We start from the raw sequence: 21,906 nt of genomic DNA on the forward strand, positions 1-21,906 counted from the left end.
ATTTTTAAAATAAAAATAATTAGTACATAATAATTTAGTTGTGGATCAAATACAAGTTTTAATATTTCTTAAAATAAGTTATCTTTATCATTTCTTAAAACAAGTTATAATAGTATTTTTTTGTAAAATAGAAAGATTTTAAAAATTATAATCTTTAGAGAATAGTATCTTTATAAAATAGTTTTTTTTAATAGTATTTTTTTTGTAAAATAGAAAGATTTTATCATTAATAATATTCTAATACTATTCTCTAAAGATAATATTCTAATACTATAATAGTATTTCTTTTTGTAAAATAAAAAGATTTTAAAAATTAATTCAAAATTAAATTAAATATTTAGAGAATAGTATCAAAAGTAAGTTATATAGAATTATAAATTATTTTTACACTTTCAACCAATCAGGGTGTGTATTCTCACACTTTTAATTTAAAAATTTGATATGACATGGCAAATTGTTACAATTCTATTGGATGATATAGTGTAAAACTAGTTTGCCACCTATCTTTAATCTCAAAAAATATTGATACAACCGGTTGAGATAATTATAATATAATAAAAAGATTATTTAAATTAAAAAGATGAAATCCGTTAGTAGAAAAAATCAATATTTTAAAAACCGAACCGCTGAAAGAATCGTTAAAACATGCGGATCACGGTTCAAACGGTTCAACCGGTTAAACCGTCATTGAACCGTATATTATATTTAAATTAAGAAAATAAATAAATATATTATTAATTATCCTAATTAAATTAATTTATATCATAATTTTTAAAATAAAATTCTTAGATAAATACGGGACTAATAAACAACCTTACAAAATAAGAAGAATGTAATGTAAGATCTAAAAACAAATTATAAAATTAGTTAAGGACCATTATTTATATATTTGTCCTAATTGCTTAACTCAAAGTCATAAGTTCTTTATCAGTATAATTTTTCACATCTTTTCCAAGACCAACATAAGTTATTCCGCGCCCACAAATATTACATTATTTCTTCTCTTTCTAATTATATTTACATTGTCTTTAGGGGTGGGAATAGGCCAGGCCGACTAACAGGGGCTTACGGTCCAGCCTACATAGGCCAAGGTCAGGTCAGACCAGGCTTTTTACATAAATAGAAAAGGTCTAGGCTTTTTTATAAGCCTATTTAGCTAAAAAGGCTAGGCCACAGGCCATATAAAAAGCCTTTTAAGTCTATGAGGCTGACCTATTTAAATAAATTTGAATAATTTTATTAATATTATATTATATTTTGTATTTTGAATTAAAATATAAAAATAAATATTAGTTATCTTAAAGAAATTATGAAAATAAGATGAAAAAAATCTTATGAACAATGTCATAAGTTATTTTCATAAGTTTTTTCAAACAAATAGTATCACAAAATTTATACTACTAGGTAAACTCAAATAAGTCAATGCAAACAAACATTTAATCTCACTGATCTTTTAATTTGTTAGTCTATATAAAGTTGAGTTGAATGACTTATTTATAAATGTTCAAATGAAATAGGCTTTTAAGTAGGCTAACAGGCCAATCAGGCCTTCTAAAAGGCCAGACTCAGGCCAAAAAAATAAGCCTACGATAGGCTACAGGCCAGGCTTAGGCTTTGAATTTTTTAGCAGGCCAGATTCAGGCTTGGCAAAGCCTAACTCGGCCCAGCCTATTCCTACCCCTAATTGTCTTGTGTCTTTCAATTTTATTTTTTATTTTCCATCTATACAATTTTAAATGTTTGCTATAATTAATTTTTTAGATTTAAACAAAGAAATAAAATGAAGTAGAACATAAAAAAAAATCATCTTTGATTTATTGAACCGTCTGGGTCGCCAAAACCGATTCAGATTTTATGGTTATTTTTGTTTTTTGAACTTGAAGCAATTTTATTCCAATTTTATAGACCTAACCGTTTATTGGTTCAAATCAAACCGAATTAGACAATGGTTTAGGGTGTGTTTGGTTCGAGGTAAAGCGAGGGGAGGGGAGGGGAGGGAATATTTAAAATGAAATGTGTTTGGTTCAATTTTTAGGAGGGGAGAGGAGGGGAGGGGAGGGGAGCAAAATCTCTCCAAATGACACTTTTTGCGTTCCCCCGAATCGGGAGGATTCGGAGGGGAGGGGAGGGGATATGAGTTTTAATATTAATTAAATTAATATATTTACTAAAATATCCTCAATTTTATTTTATTATTTTAAAAATATTATTTTCTTTCATGTTCCTATTTTTCTTTTTGTAATTTTTTCTCTATTGCTTCCAAGCCTTCCATCAACTTATTATAATTATTCTTCACCTTCAAATTATTTTTTATTTTTTTATTTAATAAAAATTATAACTACTATAGTTTTTTGTTTTTTATTATAATTTATTTTATGTATTCAGGAGTTGTTATCAACGCATGGTTTATTTTGTGTCGAGAGTTATAATACGAATCAAGTGCACTCGATTTTTTTAATATTATGCTATAAGTTATGACTTTTTAATCACTCAGTTATACAAATATTATTTCTAAGAAAATATTTATGAAATTTTTACAATTGAATATCATATCACTTATATAAAATTACAAAGATAAATTTGTAAATTATTATTAAAATCCCTCCCCCCTCGTGAACCAAACATATTTTTAAACGAAATCCCTTCCCTCCCCCCCCCCCCCCTCCCCTCCCCTCCCCTCCCCTCCCCTCGTTTGAACCAAAGATATATATAATTACAAAAAATCTCTCTCCTCCCCTCCCCTTCCCTTCCCTCCATTAAAATTCCTCTCCTCCCCTCCCCCTCATTTGAACCAAACAGACCCTTAAGATTGAACCGGTTCAACCAGACAGTTCAATCAGGTTTTTAAAACATTGGAAAAAACTATAAAAAAAAAACATATTTTGAAAATTCATATAGGAATTTTTATAGATATTTGGTTCACACATAAATAAAAGTGGTTAAATATTATATTTTATTCTATTTAAAATAAAATATATAATATATTATTATTATTATTATTATTATTATTATTATTATTATTATTATTATTATTATTATTATTGTAAGTTATTTTTATAATAAAATTGAAGAGAATGGTAGAATATTATCTCTCATAAAAATGATTAGTCTTTCACTATTATTATTTATTTTATTTTATATCTTTTTATTTTTATTATTATTATATTAAATAGAAATATTTTTTTATTAAAATAAATTTTATTATAATTTTTGTTTTAAAAATAAACTTATAGTTAGTAAATTAATAAAAAATAATACAAATTGAAGCATTTTATATAAAAAAAATGGAATACTGGAATGGGAAAGAAGGAGAAAGAATCTTATTTTAGGAAAGAATTTATATTGATTAAATAGATAAACTTTGTACTAATTAAACCAATATAGACTTTTAGATTAAAAATAATAGACTTAATTATAGAATCTCTATTTTGGTGTTTTCACGATTTTAGTCCCTTTATTTTGTTTTTAAACACTTTTGGTCTCTCATTCCCACTTTGGCTACCAAAAACGCCTATATGTCACTTTTTAAAATACGTGACATATAGTAAAGGGTTAAATAAGTTTTTAGTCCAATTTTTAATTTTAGTCCTTGCAAAAAATTTCTTTAAACAATGGTCCTCGTAATATTTTCCCTCCCTATTTTTAGTCTCTCACGTTAAATTTCACTAACGGAGGCTTACGTGGCACGCCACGTGTAACGCCACGTCAATTAAAGTCAATACTAATTAAAAATAAATAGATTGCGGGGGTTTTAAACCCCTTTAAATAACTTAAAAAATAATAAATTTTTTACAAGCATGCAACAACATTAGGTTCGATGGATTCAGGCTATCTCAATAATTGAAAAGTAAAATTCAGTTTTTTATTCAACTATTTATAGGACGAAAGCATGTCTTTGTATTGATATATCTCTTTCAGATTAATCTTCTTCTATAATATTGCATATAAAGGTGATAGAGAGAGAAAAAAAAAAGGTAGAAGTGGAATTCTTTTACAAAAATGGAGGAGGAGAATATGAGTATACCACTGTTGAAGAAGAAGCAATACTATGAGGATTGTCCTGCTTGTAAGGTGGAAGAAGCCAAAGAGCTAAACCATGGTGTATCCATTATAAATCTTTTGATTATTTCCATGAATTTTACGTAGGATGTTGAAAAATCGAGAATCGGCTGCTCGTTCTCGAGCAAGAAGACAGGTTTTGTGTTCATCATTCTCTACTCTTTGTTTCAATTAATGATCCTTTACCTAATGGAAAATTCTTGTAATGCAGGCATACACTGTCGAGCTAGAGGCAGAACTGAATCATCTAAAAGAAGAGAATGAAAAGCTAAAACAAATTCTGGTAAACAATAGAGAAATTGTTTATTTATGCTCTTATTTTCTTACTTGTGTCATGAATATGTTTTCTGATACTTAACATATTCATCTATTTTTGAGTTTGAAATAGGCTGAAGCAGAGAGCAAGAGGAGACAAGAGGTAAGTAATTAAGTGCTATGAAAAAGAGACAACGGAACACCACATACACTGACACGTTGTCACGTTGATATTAATAATAACCTTATCTGGGTTATGTACTTGTGTCAGAAACCACCAAACACGCCTTCAATTTGAAGTGGCGGTACTACGTGGATTTAATGTTTCAAATATAATTTCTCTTTATTCCTATTAGTATTTTACTAACATCATTGTGAATGAGTGTTTATCATGTGTTGCTGCAGCTTTTACAGAGATCGAATTCACCAAAGGTTCGAAAGGGAACAGAAAAATTAAGAGGAATAAGAAGGCCTATAAGTGCAACCTGGTGAATAAGCCTCGACAAGAAGAATTAAAAAAATTAGTGTAAATATGAAGGGAAAAAAAATAATGTGTCTGTACTCATGAGAAATTTTACTTGTGTTGTACATTCTAATATATGGACAATTGAAAAAAGTTCAGACATATGAATGCTGCTATTATCATACATTGTTCATAAATATGTATAGATTTGATAATAACCTGAGTTTGATTCACATCACTTGTCATACAAGTAACTAATGCATAACAAGTTATGTTTAAAATCCTCAACATATAAAACACTCTTTTTATGGTGAATTTAGAGGGATTTAATATATACCATCTCCTAATATTTTACCTCTATTATTGTCTTTTAATGTGACATCTACATTTTTTTGATTTAGCTTTAAGCTCAATAAATTTGGATTTGTCACTTGTTATATGTCTATATTTTTTTTTATGTAGTTGAAAAGATATGCTCCACTTTAAAATAGTACTGACAAGTGATTGTAGAAGCATGAATGATTTGAGAAGCGTAACAGCCGTATTGATGAAGCGACCCTTGGATTCCCTCCATAATAGCATATATTGTAACTTCCGTCGCCCTCCATTTAAGAAGCGTAACAGCCTCAGATTATGAAGATTCCTAACACCAAAGAGAAAAACTCCTTTGGTAAATCTATAATTAGTCTTTGACCATGATTAAATATTTTGTCAACTAACCTTTGAATTTGAATTTTTTGAATTTTGATAATTTGCAAGAAAACACTAAAACCCTAAATCGGGTGCAGTTACCGTGCATAGATAAAAACATGATCCAATGGCTTATGTAGGCTTATGCATGATGCATAAGTAAAATCCTTATGCATATTAGCCAAAGCCCCCTAAATCCATATTTTTTTTTCACGAAGAAATTAAAAACAATGGTAAGATCCGTGAAAAATGAAAGACTAAATTAAAATATTATTGTATTTTTTATGTTAATCAAAAACTATAAAAATTGAGAAATCAATTTTTATTGTCCGGATAAAATTTCGATACTGCAATCATCAGAAATAAACCATGATAGGCAAGATGACTTGCTTTAGCTTTGATTACTTCTTGATTAAATCTGCAAGAACATAGTTCCACAAACAGACAAGGGTGATGGCGGTAGAGTCTTGACGACTAAAGTTTATTAGTTATCGGGTCCAGTTGAGGCGGTTTACGGGTATTGAGCTTGGTCGTTTTGGTTTGCTAATTTGTTCGTTGATGAGTCATGTTATATCTTATTATGGATCTGTTTGATTTAAGCTGTTATAAAATAAAATACGTATTTCAATCATTCTTGTTTTCATAACCTTAGAACTAAAGACACACAGAAGATTTGTGAATCATAATGGAAATTTTGCAAGGGTAAAAAATCATATGATTTTGTTATTGGAATTTCAGAAACCTTTGGAGGTATCTAAGGGGATTGGAGAACACTTCTAAATACCTTGAGCTTGTATGATTATAAATAGAAAATTAAAAAGATAGAGAAACATTTGAAAAGAAAATATGGTTTGTTTGTTCTTGAGAACTTGAGTGATTATTTTCTTATAAATCTTTGGCAAAATATCCTTTTTGGTCTCTTAACTATACTCCAAGGTTCATTCTGGTCCCTTATCTTTAAAAAGTGTCAAAGTGGTCCTTTAATTGTTCAAAAAGGACCACGTTTGTTTTTTCCGCCAGCTCCGTTAGTCAAAGTCAATGGAATGGCGTATGTGGCATACATGTGGCAGACACGTGTTTATTTAAATTGCCTTGTGGATTATTTTAATTGAGTAATTTTTTCTTTTATGATTAAGTCTACTAATTAAATATAATATTAATTTAGAAATTTAAAATCAGAGATACAATGAACATCAAAATTTCCTAAAAGCAATTAACTTCTTCGTCGAACGAGACCCAAATTCTAAAATTACCCAAAAAGGGTAAAACACATGAAACCAATATCCAAAAAAATCAAGAACCTTGGTAGGTAAATTACCTTACTAGTATCGATATGAGTGACGCTTGAAGAATCCTCTCGGAATCACTGTTACCAAGAAAGAATGGTCCAGAAGCCATGGCTGAAGCTTGAGCTTAAGGCTGAAGTTGATGCAAAGATAAAGAAGATAATCTGCAGCAGACATTTTACTTAGCTTTTTGTTCCAAAACAATAGCTTTCATTCTTCAATTAACATCATGAACATCAGTGGTGTTTTTAAATACTCACCGTAGCTTTCTGGGAGTGTATATCTGAAATTTGAAGTTAGTTAGGGTTTTTGGAATTGAGATTTGTTTTGCCACTTGTAAAAATTATGTTTCATTTCTAAGAAATTAAATACCAGTGGTACTTCATGATTAATGTTTGGTACTTGGTTCTTTAGAGTCTGCTTGTTAGTTTTTTGTTTTGTTTTCTGTGTTTTAATTTGATTTTGAAGGAAATTGAATGTAAAACTCCAACTTGGTTTAAGGAGTTTGTTACTTGATATTTTAGAGTCTGATACATTTTTTTTTAAATAAAGACGCATTATTAGAAGAGTGGCTACACTTTCTAGTTTCTATCAATTACTTTCAGCTCTATAAACACAGAGCAAATTCTAGTTGTAGATTCCATGTGGAACTATTTTTAAGGAAACTTTGATTTTGTTTTAACAGGATTACATATTGTTCATAGCACATTGCAAAATTATTTTTCTGGGTTTGTTTTTCAAGCTTTAACAATGGAGTTTGTTTTGCTCATACATATTATATGATTAGTATAACTGAACATCAACTGTGAAATGATCTAATGGTAAGTTGTTATTGCTTACAAACCCAATGACTTGGGTTTTCAAATCCTGGTTAAAACAAAATTTTTGGAATGTTTTTTCAGAATTTTAATGACCTTGAAGATGAATGTGTGCCAAGTCACGTGTCACGTGTATGACCAAATACCATGTTAGGTCCACCCAAGCAAAAGTTGACGCCGTTTGAAAAAAATGGACGAAAAGGACAAACGTGGTCATTTTTTAACAATTAAAGGACCACTTTGACACTTTTTAAAGATAAGGGACTAGAATAGATCTTGGGGTATAGTTAAGGGACCAGAATGGTATTTTGCCTAAATTTTTTATTAACTCTTCTAACAATTTTGAAAGTTTAGTGGATTGAAGAGTTGTTGTCCCTTGTAATAGATTAGTTTGATCTAACTAAGTAAACAATTTGTGTTTTTTTTGTCTTTTATCTTCCTCCTACTTACTATGGATTTGCTATCATTGTTCTTTATCACTTGTGATCAAAATTTTAATGTGTTCAAATATTATTTATACTAGTAGGAAACCCGTGCTGTCGCACGGGTCTGGTCGGTATTTCACATTACACGTACTTAATTATGATTTGCAAAGTTCCTTTACATATATCAAACATGTAACTTGAACCAAAATGTAATCCAAACTCAGTAATGTTAAATTTAAAAATATAATGTTTAACAACGAAAAAGGTAATAATGCATCTTAACTTTTGGTTCTTGAAATAAAACAATAAACATATAGATGGTACAATTTTCAAATGCTATTTGCTTAAATGATAAAACCAGTCAGTATCAACGCCTGTATCATATACCTGCATCGTGAAATGCATAAAATAAATTTTGATTTATCAAAACTTTGAAAAAAAATAAATAAACCAAGTGTGTGACATTTAGTTAAAAAGATAGGTTTATCAAAATTACCTTCTAACAAAGTGATTGGAAAACTTCTTTGTATACAACATTTGTAGTGGTCGAGCACGGGACTTTCTCCTTGTCGTGTATTAAAATTTTAAGACCACTTTTGGTAGTAACTCTTGAAATTGCAACATACAATTGTCCATGACTGAAAACAGGAGAAGGCAAATATAACCCGACACTATCAAGTGATTGACCTTGTGGTTTATTAATTGTCATTGCGTAAGAGACAATTATCGGGAATTGTCTCCTAATCAACTTGAATGGCCACGGCGACTCAGAAGGTGACATAGACATTCGAGGAATGTAAAAAATGTTACCTATGTTCTTTCCAGACATGATTTTTGCCTCAATGACATGATTTGCTAATCTTGTAACAATTAATCTTGTTCCATTGCACAATCCGTCACTTTGGTCCAAATTTCTCATCAGCATAATAGGGGTACCAACTTTCAACTCGATCCTATGATTTGGTAGTCCTGATGTTCTTAGTTTGCTAAGAAATTCTGGAGTTAGAACTTCATAAGCTTCAGTATAACTCGTATCAGTTCTATCAATTGAGTCGTAACTAAGATACTCTTTCTCTTCTCCTAAAAAGCAATCAAACAATAACAAATTAACATTAGGTAATTCAACATCAACGTTATTTTGTTGTATGTATGAATAAAAGAAAGTTAAATATTTTTTTACCTGGTATAAGATCCAATACATAATGATTGATTTTATCCACAACTTCAATGGTTGAGGCAAGAATCGCTTTTCCTTGTAGATATGCAACATCTTGGAATACATGAACCAAATTGGGATATGTGCTTTCAACAATAGCTTTGATAGGATCCTCAAAATTGGTAATTAATAGTTCTGGAGGAATCTCTATGTCAACCAATCCATCATTTGGTTCAGAAATCTTACCATCCCCAACATTTAAGATCCATTTTGAGAACTCTGCTATTTCGGTAGAACTTGTACCATCTCTTCCTTGCTGAAGTCTCATGTTTTTTGTTAGTGTTAGGACCTGACAATAGTCCCAAATATAAGAGGAGCATATTGATGCATGAACAATATCAGAACGTCCTGCTCTTGGAACAACTGGAAGAATCTGCCTGAAATCTCCTCCAAACACAACTACTTTGCCACCAAAGATTTTATTGCCAAGACCCTTTTTGCTCATGACATCTTTAAGTGTTTTATCCAATGCCTCAAAGCAATTTTTATGAGCCATCGGTGCTTCATCCCATATTATGACATCGGTTTCCTCAAATAACTGTGAATGTTCAGTGTTTTTGTCAACATTGCAAGTAGAGTTGTCAAGTGTTGGCACAGGTATTTTGAACTTCGAATGAGCAGTTCTTCCGCCTGACAATAATAATGAAGCTATGCCACTTGAAGCAACAGTAAGAACAATTTTTTTCTTCGAACAAAGTGCACTTGATAGTGTTCTCCACATGAAAGTTTTACCGGTCCCTCCATAACCATGTAAAAAAAACACCCCTCCTTTTTGTTTCCTGACAGCTTTCATTATTGTGTGGAAGATTGAACGCTGCTCATCTATTAAATAGAATGTAAACATTTATTTTTCTAAAAATTTAAAAACAAATAAGGTCAAGATATTAAAGCACATAATGTCAATAGACAGATTAAATGAATGCTGGGAGCTGGGAATCACGACAATAAGGGCAAGAAAGAACATAATATAAAGAAAAACAGTCACCTGTAAGGGCACGAAAGAGATTGTTGAAGTTTTCTCGCTCAGTATCGGCATTATAATCACGTTCGTCATAAATCAGTCTATTGCCAACGTGTCGTGTGACATAAGAATCAGGGTAAGGCATATCCTTAAATTCATGCAAACTTCTTCGATTGGACTGCAACATATTCTCAATCTCAATGAGTGTCAAGTTTTTCAACTCAGCGTCTGTTAACTGCATATCTATAAAAAATACACCAATTAACACTTTGTATGTAAGTTTATAAAAGTACCAATTCATAATTATGTTTGCACCAGAAAATACACCAATCTAGTAGGAAACCTGTGCTATCGCACGGGTCTGGTCGAGGTTTCACATTACATATATCCAAATATCACTTGTAAAGTTCATCTATATAAATCAACCATATATATTTAACCAAAATGCAAACAAATTTTAGTCAATGTTAATCCCAAAAACATAATAGTTAACAATGAAAGAGCTAATAATACATCAAATTTTTTAGCTCTTTAAGTATAAACAATAAACATATGGATTCATATTACACGTATCAATGACTAAATTATTAAATATGACATCATATTTTCAGTTAGATAACATTAATATATTTATACATTATAATCATTTATCAAAATTTAATTCATGTGTTTGGAATATCAAACATAATATAACTTATTTTGCACTTCATAAATATTCACGTAATTACCTCATAGATACATTCACATCTACCCGTCAATTAATTTTATAACTTCAATATATATAAAACAGTAACAAAAGAAATAGTTAAAAGATAGACATTAAAATGATCCTTCAATCACTGGTATCTCATAGATGCGTTCACATCTACCCGTCAATTCAGATGAGTTAAGAAACGTCAATCACTGGTATCTCATAGATACGTTCACATCTACCCGTCAATTCAGATGAGTTAAGAAACCCCAGTTGAATCCAAATGAGTTAATTCTAAAAATTTATTAAATCTATTTGAGATATTAGCCCATTTTCCCAAACGTAAAATGTATAACCACTCCAGTTAAATGCTTAAGAGTTTCTACGTATATTATTATAATATAAAAAACATATAATTTTATAAGTTTAAAAAATATATTTTTAATTAAGAAATTAAATATAGTTAGAGAATAAAATTTATTAAATCTATTTGAGATATTAGCTCATTTTTTTCAAACCTAAAATGTATGACATCTCCCCTCAAATATTAAAAGTTTCTACGTTTAATGTATACTTAAAATATTTAAAAATTAAATAAATAATAAAAATATGAATATGTTAATAGAGTAATTAGATCTTGAATATGTACAATTATAAAAAAAATAGAAATTTAAAACCTATGTATGGTAAATAATATATATTTATTCTCATATATCTAAAATAGTCCGATTAAATAGTCTCCATTGGATAGTGTAATAAATATAAAATCTCAAATTTAAAATGCAAAAACGATCGTAGTTTGTTCAATTTATAAGATTGACTATATTAATAAATTTTTATCTTTTATCATTATTTTTTATGATTACCATTTATCATTAAATTTTCATAACTACCCATTAACATATTTTTAACATGATTAAATTATGAAGTTAATTTGAAAAAATTCTGAGAAGTTTTAGTTATTTCATAAGTTTACAAAAATTACAAAATCTCAATTAAATTTATTTTGTTTTATTAACCTTTCTATAAAAGTTTAAATAATTTAAAAATAAATTTTATCTCACATAAGGATCTAAATAATTACAAAATAATTTTTATTCTTATATTTTTATAATGGAAAACTAAATAATTAACTTTGGAATAAAAAAAAAAGTTTTAAATTGTAGTAAAAAGTTATAAATTTTATCTCTATTGATTTAGATTTGTTTTTATTAACCTTTTCTAATAATCTAAATGATTATAAAATATATTTTATTTTAAGTTAGAACTTTTAGTTTTAATAAAAAAATTAAATAAAATAACAAATTAGTAGTATAAACAAATTAGTTATATTATAAATAAATTTTAAATTAATAATTATGAGAAATTATTTAGTTTTCAATTCAATAATAATAATTTCATTCAATATTATAATTATCATTTAATTGAATTTAAGATTTAAAAAAGTCTACCTTTTGAATGAAAAACTAAAAAATTTGAGTTTCCGTATCTGCATTAAGAAACTTTTCATCTTCCTGTGTGACCTTTCAAATTAATTGCATTGAGCAATGGAAAATTGATTTTACATGAAAAGTTAAAAACATGAGTTTTAATAGCTATGATAATTAAATAGTCATTTACTCGTGTATGTCTGTTCCAATAGCCTTTAACTTCATGAATTATTGACACATTTTAAACATAATTTTAATATATATATATATATATATATATATATATATATATATATATATATATATATATATATATATATATATATATATATATATTTTATCCACTTATATTACGTTAGGATGATAAAAAACACGCAAATAAAATTTATTTCATTTTTAACTCCTAAAAATTGTTTTGGTGATATACATTAATATACATTAATAATAATAATAATAATAATAATAATAATAATAATAATAATAATCAATAAATATTATTTAATTTTATAAAAAACTGATGAATAGATTTGGAACATGTAGTATCATTACCCAATATAGTTATGCCATTAGTAATTAAAAACTGACTTTTAATTATTTCATACCTATAATTATAATAATATTAAAAAATAAAAAATCTGATAATTATGTTTTCCACGTAAAAGTGACATTATCAATGACGACTCAACTAACCAAAATATTACATTAATGACGACTCAACTAACCAAAATATTACAAATAATTTAGAGAGTGATATTTTTTTTTTGACAAATAGAGAGTCACACTTTATTCTATTGAAAATTGACTACTACACTTTATCACCAGTAATTTTTAAAGTACTATCATTACCCATAGTCCAATATAGTTATGCCATTAGTAATTAAAAACTGATTTTTAATTATTTTTTCCTATAATTATAACAATATTAAAAATAAAAAATCTGATAATTATGTTTTCTAGATAAAAGTGGCATTATCAATGACAACTCAACTAACCAAAATATTATAAATAATTTAGAGGGTGATATTGTTTTTTGACAAATAGAGAGTGACATATAATCTAAATAAAAAGTTACACTTTATTCTATTGAAAATTGACTATTACACTTTACATCTTCTATTTTATAACGTTAACCAAGACAATCAAATACTCCCTCCGTTCCTTTTTAAGTGTCATTTTAGCAAAAAGCTCTTCCACCAAGATAATGGATTATTAGAGTTATTTTTCCTATCATACCCTTATTTATTTTTCTCTTTCCAAATAAATTCATTCATACACTCTCTTTTTCCAATAACTAATTGAAAAATGTGAGGTGGAGTTATTGAGAAAATAAGGGTATAATTGACAAATTATAACATTAAATTATAAAACGACACTTAAGTAGGAACAAAAAAATTCTTCTAAAACGACACTTAAAAAGGAACGGAGGGAGTAACGTTAACCAATAAATATTTTTTTTTCACGTAGGCATTTAATAGCTATAGTTTAGGGTTTATATATGGTTAGGTATTAATAGTAGATGCTTATTTCAATACAAAATATAATAAAAATAATAATACAAATAATAATAATAATAATATATAACAAAATAAAAAACAACCAATAAAGAGCTGACATACCATCCTACATTAAATGTCAGATCAATATTAATTTATTTTACAATATAATCAAGAGACATAAAGTGATTGAACATTTCAAATTCAATAATAATAATTAAATATCATAAAGTTTGATTTGTGTCATAATAATGATTAAACGTTTCGATTTTCAAAATTAAAACAGTTGATATTTTTGGAATTATAATTTATTGGATAATTATTGTTTATTTAAATTTAAAATTAGAATTTCTTTTATATTATTTTATTACAATAATGCTAATAATGTCGTGAACGTTTCAATTTTTAAATTTTGTTCTATTTATTAAATAATTGTTATCTATTTAAATTTTGCTTATTAAAATATAATAATTTTATAGAGAAACCCGTATATCATTATTAAAAGATAACATATTTTAATCTAACAAATAATACCTAATTATACTATAAAATCGAAAAAAATATGATTAATTTATTTGGAATGGATACGTTTCATCACATAATTAATTTCTTTTATTGAATCAAATCTACTATCAATGAAAATTAAAACATTTTATATCTTTTGAATGTGCAACTTTAATGACACACCTAATGTCTTTTAATTTTCCCAAAAAAAAAAAGAATCAATTTTCCAAAAGACTGAATCATTTTATATCTTTTAATTATTCAACGACTTAAATACCAATGTTTTATTTCAATATTCAGTATGACTATTATTTATTTAAATTTAAATAGATTATGTGTGTCTCTAAACGTCACACATCTTTTGAACCATTTTCTTTTGACTTCAAGTTCATATTCAATTTAATGTTAAAGGTTTATTAATGGTATTAATAATAATAAATTATCTATTTTATTTTATTAAATAAATTATTTTTTAACTTACGGATTACTATATTTAATCTACAACAAACTCAAATAAGTTTATAGTCTCACCTACAAAGGTGAAAAGCCAATAACAATAATGCAAAACAAACAGGTACAACATATGTAATGTAAATTGTGCAAAGAATATAGAAGCAATTAACTATTTCAAGCCTCATACTAAGAAAAAAATGACTGTTATATGAGGCTCTCAAAGCAATATAGTCGGAACCGAACTGTATTCCAGAGTGTAATGGATAAATGTTTATTTTGCCTTCATCATCCACAGACTCCGGACCAACTCCCATCACCTATAACATCTAAAACATAACATTTTCCACTCAATATCAATAATTAAATAAACACAACACCCTTTATAAACAACTACTCAATAGTAAGTTTAACATCAATTTCTCTTGCAATTTTCTGCATGATAAACAATAACGATATCTTATATTCTAAGTATAAAAAAATATTGAAATATAAATGTCTTAATAGTCACATGCTTAATTTCAAAAGAAACAATTCTACTGATTTTTATGACATTTCTTTAAACACACATAAAAGAAGAATGATAGAATTACATTATATAAAACTTGGCTTCAACTTCAAATCTCCCATATGACATTTCTTTAAACACACATAAAAGAAGAATGATAGAATTACATTATATAAAACTTGGCTTCAACTTCAAATCTCCCATGTTATTTTGCAATCTCTGCTTTCCATCAGATGTCGCGACCCGATGAATCATCCCTTTGCATTTATCACAACATCTTGCACTTCATATCATGCCATATAAAATCCAAACCTGCAATATAAAATTCTGTAACTCATCAGTTCAAACAGGCTGTAAATCATATCAGTTAAAAAAACAAAAGACATGCATCAAAGCAAATACATACTTAAGCCTACATCGTCCCATAAGCTAGAATACCATTCTCTGTCTGCAAGTTATGCAACCACTGCTTGAATAAAGAGGAATCAATAGCACTCCTGCATAAACAAATATCAAAGTTTCGTTCAATTAACATAATAAACTTTAGTTTAAAATTCATGAATTCAGAAATAGGAAATGGAATATGAATGGTTCGGACTATTTAGTCGGCAGCATGATAGAGTGACTCAATGACGACAGTGACTCGGTTGACATTTTGCAGAAGAAACCCTTTTTGTTCTTAGTAAGCAAATTTGGAGAAGAACACTTATAGCCCTTATGTAGCAGATTATGGTTTACGGAAAATTGCTCCACATAATGAATAACCTCCTGCAAATGCATACATAACACAGGGAATAAAGGAAATCAAAACAAAATATTATTATCAAGGAATACATAAATTGTAGTTAACTTTAATTACAGAAATACCTTGAGACTCTTTAACCCTTGCATTGATTAATACAATCACAATATTGGAATCTTCCTTATAATTTTTAGAATATTCATAAAGCTGTACCGCGAGTTGACCCCAAAGCGTCCACTGTACAACAGATTTCCTGGTGAAAATAAAACGAAATAGTTACTTGGATGTTCATAATATTCAATTTGTGTATACAGGAAAAATAAACTGCAATTAAATAATTATAACCAGTCAATGTTACTTAGCGTACCTGGTATCAACAATTGTAAAAACAATTCTGTTCTTGTTGTTGTCACCATTTATTTGAGATTGAGAAATCTCAGTAATACCTCCAAGGATATCTAAAAAACAAAAAATGTTCAGGAAATAAATAATATTACACAAAATTTAGTAATCTATGACAAATAATACAATTAACTTACCAACCAAAACATTAGACTGAAACCTTCCTTTAACTATGGCATCCAATCCAATAAGGTTAAGGTAATAAGCAGGAATGCCAGGAAGGTCTGTTTTCTTAACAGAAGTTGAGCCACATAAAACCAATTTGTATGAATGATTCGTCGACTTAAAAGAGAAGTCATTTTTCGAAACTTTGAAATTTTGCATGATATAAGAACATGCCGCTGATAGTTCGGACTTGAATTTGGAAACCAAATAAGTAGGGACAATCGCCTGAATCATATCACGCTTCAAAAAAAAAACAGAAATAATATTTGTTAGTAATAAGGCAGAACACAGTGTGTTAGACAAAAACAATATAATTTGGGAACAAAATACCACCTTCGAATCAACTAAAACCATTTCTATGTGTTCTTTGTTTGAAGAACTTGTTACAGACCATATATGCTTACAATTAACTGCAATCTTCCACAAATCCTTCGACTCATTGATTTCCTTCACAGAATCCATAGGGCGAGCCATGGGAATGCTTAAATAGCTGCAAGAAGAAAACAGATTTCACTTGTTAAATCCCAAATCGTACATATTAATAGAAAACAAAAATGGAGAAGAAGGTTCAAACCTGTAAAAGAGCAAGTGAATATTGGTATGCCATTGTTGGGACTTATATATACCGTGAGAATGAAAAATTTGAAACACATAGAAAATTGAAAGGGCACAAGTAATTGATTTTGGGTAGTGGAGGAATTGGATTTTTCCAACGCATAGAAAACATACGCAGTTAATGATGAATTAACTTTTAGGGTTTAACCATTTATTTAATTTAACGTGAAGATTTGAAATGGAAGGAAAAAAAATAATCTATTATTAAAAACAAATAATCAACAAAAAATTAGAGTCTGCCACATCAGCAGCAATAAATACCAAATCAATATTATTGTGTTATTTTGACAAAAGACTTTTATACCCGTGGAATAAGAAAAGATTTAGTTCATTTATCAGAAGGCTTTTACTGGAATTTCCAAGTACTATTACTTTTATATATTAATAATAGATTTATTTTCACAACAAGCGACACCTATCGCGGGACAAATAGATTTAATTTACAAGTGAACACCATGAAATTTAAATGATTAATTAAGAAATTTTCCAAAGACAACACTTTTGAGGTTTGGAAAGTGAAAATGCAAGAAATCTTAACTCAAAATTAATGTGTTGAAGCATTGAAGAAGAGACATTCATATCTACACACTTCCCAAGTAAAGAAGATCGAAATGTAGAATAAGGCCAAAAATATCATTATCTTCTACTTCAAAGATAAAATTTTAAGAAAATTTGTCATAGAGATGATCGTTGCTTAAATTATTATATAACAAAGTCTTTTAAAGATAAATTCGCTAAAATAACAAATCTAATAATTCTGAATTATAGAGAAAATAATCCTATATTAAATTTCCTAATTGTACATTGGGTACAAGTCAGCCTTTATGTTATTTATATTAATAAAACTCACATTTGCACCTTGATTTCGCAATAAGCGGCATCAATCATGACTTATGAATATTCAAATCAATAATTGCACAATAATTGAACCGTTAGCATATGTTTGATTTACTCTTAAAACTCCAACAAACACAAGTTTAGCACATGTTAGTTCATTTGCAGTCAGCATAAAGTTGGTGTTTTCCAACAAGAATCCAAACATGTACCTAATATGTTTTGTATTCATCACTTGAACTTGAAACATCCACAAAATTACTCAAATAGATAAGTAAGAAAAATAAATAATCTTGAGAAGAAAATATTTATATAAATATTCATCGATATTGACAATTAGTATTTTAAATACTCATACAAATTCCTCCATTACCATAAAATTTAATTTCTCAACAACAAATTCACCAGGTTCCAATTCCTACTCTGTTCAAATTTTCAAACCCTGCACATGAAAAACACATCACTTCAATACCTAACTAGAAAAAATAATGTAGTTTTCATAAACTCTCAACTTTTAATTTTCAAATATAATCAAATTAACTAGTCCACAATTCAACATTTGATTTTTCAACAATCAATTAACCAAAACACAACTGTATCTTTTGGTCATTTATTTTTTAATTCATTGAATACTCAATGTATCTAATATATATATATATATATATACATCAAATACATTAATTATTCTGTAAAATAAAATAACAATAGTTTTCTGAGAAAGAATAAACAGATGAATGATAACTTACTGTTGGAACTCAATGTTAATTAATGATGAGGAAACATTTGCAATGACTTGAAAAGCAGTGGTGGAAAGAACCATGGAAGTATCGTCAGTTGAGGGCCTAGAAACAGAGGATTGTGCTCTGTCAACAATCTTAATCTGAACTGTTTGACCAGGAATGCAAGTTCTTGGAACAGCCGCACTGATACATCTCACCTCATAGAGCCTCCCACATGCTGCACCATTGTCCCATATACCTTCTCCAGCAGAACCAAACATGTTGGTCGCCGGAAATTGCGACGCACCTCCCCCGAAACACTCTGTCGCTGTCTTGTCACATTTCACAAAACACAACAATTTTATTAATCAATAATTTCAATTTGTTGGAATTCTAAGTCTGCTCTTATTTTACGGTGCATCAGATAATTTATCTGATGCATCGTATATCAGGAGCAAAAGAGGAAGAGGGGCACTTACGTATAAAGGGAGGGCCGTAATGGGAAGCAGTGCCAACGTCAGCTTGAGAGAAGTGGATGAACAATGATGAGAAGAGGATGATGATTAGGTGCTGGAAGGAAGACATTGCTGCATAAAGTAAAAAATAACGAGTCGAAGAAAATTGAGGGAAAAATAGATTATTTATAATTAGCGTAAAGTTTTAACAAAGTCAATGCGGAAAAATCTATGGTCTAGCGAAAGGGAACTATCAAAATCAAAACAATAATTTTGTTATATGATTCTATCCAGTTTCTAGAGTATTTTATGGGTTCAAGGTAGAACTTCATTAAATTTCATTGACTATAACAACGAATATTTTTTCATAGAGAATCAAATATTTTTATTTTAAACATATAAATTCTGAGTGTAGAAAAGAAATACGCAACTAAATTAAATAATTAATATTATTCCTAATATTAATTGTTTGATTCTAAAAGGAAGTTTGTTTTGGTTGGGCTCGTCGGTATGTGTCGTTGCCCGTTTCTTTCGTTGGTTAATATGTCCACACGGACAGACAGGCAGGGTCCAAATGATGGGTCTTGGATGCCGGCCACCGGCGTGGGTGGTTACTGGTTAGCACGTACTTGCAACCATATTTTAAAATTTGTTCAAACCTCTTTTATTGACACGGTATATATTCAAATCTTATTCTTTAAATTTATAATTAGATTTCTAAACTAAGATTGTTATTGTTTTGAAAATATCAAGGACAACAAAATTTTATTGTTAGAATTCAAGTGGGGATAAGAATAAAAGAAAATTATATATAATTGAAAATTTGTTTAGTATTTAAAGAGGAAATTTATTTTTTCTTTTTCAATTTAACTAGAGATTCTGGATTCGAATCTAACTCGAAGTATGTAGCAGTTTTAAATTTTGAGAAAGAGTTTTACCGTCTTTCTGATTCAAGTGTCTTTACACTTGCGCGTAAAAAATATCTTATTTATACAATAAAAAAAAATCTAAAGAGGAATTCATCACTGCATAAGATCCAATAAATCCAAGACAAAAAAGGTTAAAAAAATACTCACTCCCAATCTAAGAAACCAATATCTAATGAAAAAAGGGAAAAAAAGAAGAAGATAAGTTTAGTAAAATTACCCAACCAGACTAACATATTGATTCTTCTGTGTGCTTAACCTACCAGACAACAGGCTAACTAGAAGTTCTCACATAGACACACTATAAGGATTGGGTCCCCCAGTACCCTAAGATATTTGAAGGGGAGAGACTCTTGCGTAGTGGATGAAATCACTATATAAATTCAAAAAGACATAATCCTCATTAACCCCAATGAAACAACTCTACGATATTCATCTTAATATCTAACAAAAATTCAAAACCTTAAAGAATAACTTTAAACGACAAGAGGTTATTTAAATCATTCAAATAAGATCGAGGAACCCTCTCTAACCTACTCTAAACCTATAAAAAAACCTAAACTCCATGCCACTTAGACTTTTTATCACAAGTAGAAAAAGAAAAGGAACTAGGGTCATCTTGCTTTAGATATTGAATTAATCAACCATTAATCAAAATTGCACAATTTACAGAGAATTGAAATATTTCATTTTAAACTAGTAACAAACCCGTGCGTTCGCACGGGTTCTAGTACGGGACGCGCATTTTTTTAATAAAACAAATGAATAATAAAAAATAACAACAATTTACTTACTAAAATATTATTAAGCATAAAATAAAAATGTAATAATATTAGAGTATCATGTTTAATTATATATTAGAAAATTAAAGAAATTTTTTAAAATTGTAATTACATTAATCTTACATTATAGTAAGTTTCATGTTAGTTTAAGTTAACATATATTTGTGCAGGGAAGGCTTGAACATAAGATCATTCAACATAACCTGGAAATTTGAGATGGTATATGTGTTGTTAACTGTTAAAACAGAATCAAATTGTAAGCTTGCGGCCACATCAAATTGTTTAATCACATTTAAATAAATAAATAAAAAGTATTTATAATCTGATTTTATCCTACTTCAACCAAGACCTGCCCAATTAACGAATTGGTCCGTTACAGGTTATATCCATTAGTAGTTTTATCGATCAAATAACTTATTCAATTCGGTTCGATTTTCAAAACATCAGTAAAAATACAATAACCATAAGAAGTAAATATCCTGAAATCAAAGACGATCTTAAAAAAAAATCGGAAAATGCACATGAGATATCGATACTGGAAAAATGCACATGAATCACAAAATTAAAGAAGAAAATCATGAATCGCATACCTGGTCGTTCACTTTAGAGTAAAATATGAAATTGTTGGAAATGAATGTTATGAATGAGTACTCCAGCAACTATGAGCAGATAAATATCAGTAGATTAAGAAACGATTAAGTAACTGAAAAGAGAATCAAATGACCCCAACTTATATTATCTTGCCATTACGTTACTTAACACTGATTTGTTCAGTGTATGTGACATCCAATATTTATTTTCTTTGACCATACATTAAATAATTTCTATTTTTATGTTTTAGGTGAATTTATTGATTTGGATTTTCAAGAATACTTCCATTTAGATATCATTTAATGCGATAAACTTTTTTGACCAAAAATATTAAATTTGATATTTGACCAAAAATATGATGAATGTTCATAAGATAATACCAACGTATGGGATTTTGCCAAAAACAGCAAAACATGTATAAAATGA

At 28.4% G+C, this 21,906-nt stretch overlaps 2 protein-coding genes and 1 long non-coding RNA gene across 3 annotated transcripts; 1 reads left to right on the forward strand and 2 right to left on the reverse strand.

Annotated features, from left to right (window-relative positions):
• The first annotated feature begins 4,159 nt into the window (after positions 1–4,159).
• Positions 4,160–4,996, forward strand: LOC131655099 (uncharacterized). Its single transcript, XR_009299656.1, has 3 exons — positions 4,160–4,342; positions 4,448–4,477; positions 4,720–4,996. It is a non-coding gene; the product is annotated as an uncharacterized LOC131655099 (long non-coding RNA).
• Positions 4,997–8,495: 3,499 nt separating this feature from the next.
• Positions 8,496–17,081, reverse strand: LOC131657696 (uncharacterized). The gene is made up of 9 exons (XM_058927064.1): positions 16,892–17,081; positions 16,531–16,798; positions 16,337–16,358; positions 16,109–16,244; positions 15,884–16,017; positions 15,688–15,746; positions 10,198–10,416; positions 9,177–10,034; positions 8,496–9,073 (listed from the first exon to the last, which is right to left on the reverse strand). Exons 1-9 carry the CDS (start codon positions 17,030–17,032, stop codon positions 8,496–8,498), a joined length of 2,415 nt encoding a protein of 804 aa, XP_058783047.1. The 5' UTR covers positions 17,033–17,081.
• Positions 17,082–17,795: 714 nt separating this feature from the next.
• Positions 17,796–21,624, reverse strand: LOC131655100 (EG45-like domain containing protein 2). The gene is made up of 4 exons (XM_058925004.1): positions 21,480–21,624; positions 19,206–19,313; positions 18,754–19,054; positions 17,796–18,449 (listed from the first exon to the last, which is right to left on the reverse strand). Exons 2-4 carry the CDS (start codon positions 19,309–19,311, stop codon positions 18,443–18,445), a joined length of 414 nt encoding a protein of 137 aa, XP_058780987.1. The 5' UTR covers positions 19,312–19,313; positions 21,480–21,624; the 3' UTR covers positions 17,796–18,442.
• Between the last annotated feature and the right edge of the window lie 282 nt (positions 21,625–21,906).

Source organism: Vicia villosa, linkage group LG3 (genome assembly GCF_029867415.1).
Source record: "Vicia villosa cultivar HV-30 ecotype Madison, WI linkage group LG3, Vvil1.0, whole genome shotgun sequence".
Classification (NCBI taxonomy): Eukaryota; Viridiplantae; Streptophyta; class Magnoliopsida; order Fabales; family Fabaceae; genus Vicia; species Vicia villosa.

What these genes read in the sequence shown, in the direction of transcription:
- LOC131657696 (XM_058927064.1), bottom strand. Translation starts at nt 17,032, where the DNA reads ATGGCTCGCCCTATGGATTCTGTGAAGGAAATCAATGAGTCGAAGGAT. An exon ending in ATGTCAACCGAGTCACTGTC is followed by an intron (nt 15,747 to 15,883) that starts GTCATTGAGTCA and finishes TTGTTTATGCAG; the next exon opens with GAGTGCTATTGATTCCTCTT. An exon ending in TGTATTGGATCTTATACCAG is followed by an intron (nt 9,074 to 9,176) that starts GTAAAAAAATAT and finishes GCTTTTTAGGAG; the next exon opens with AAGAGAAAGAGTATCTTAGT.
- LOC131655100 (XM_058925004.1), bottom strand. Translation starts at nt 19,311, where the DNA reads ATGTCTTCCTTCCAGCACCTAATCATCATCCTCTTCTCATCATTGTTC. An exon ending in TTACGGCCCTCCCTTTATAC is followed by an intron (nt 19,055 to 19,205) that starts GTAAGTGCCCCT and finishes GTGACAAGACAG; the next exon opens with CGACAGAGTGTTTCGGGGGA.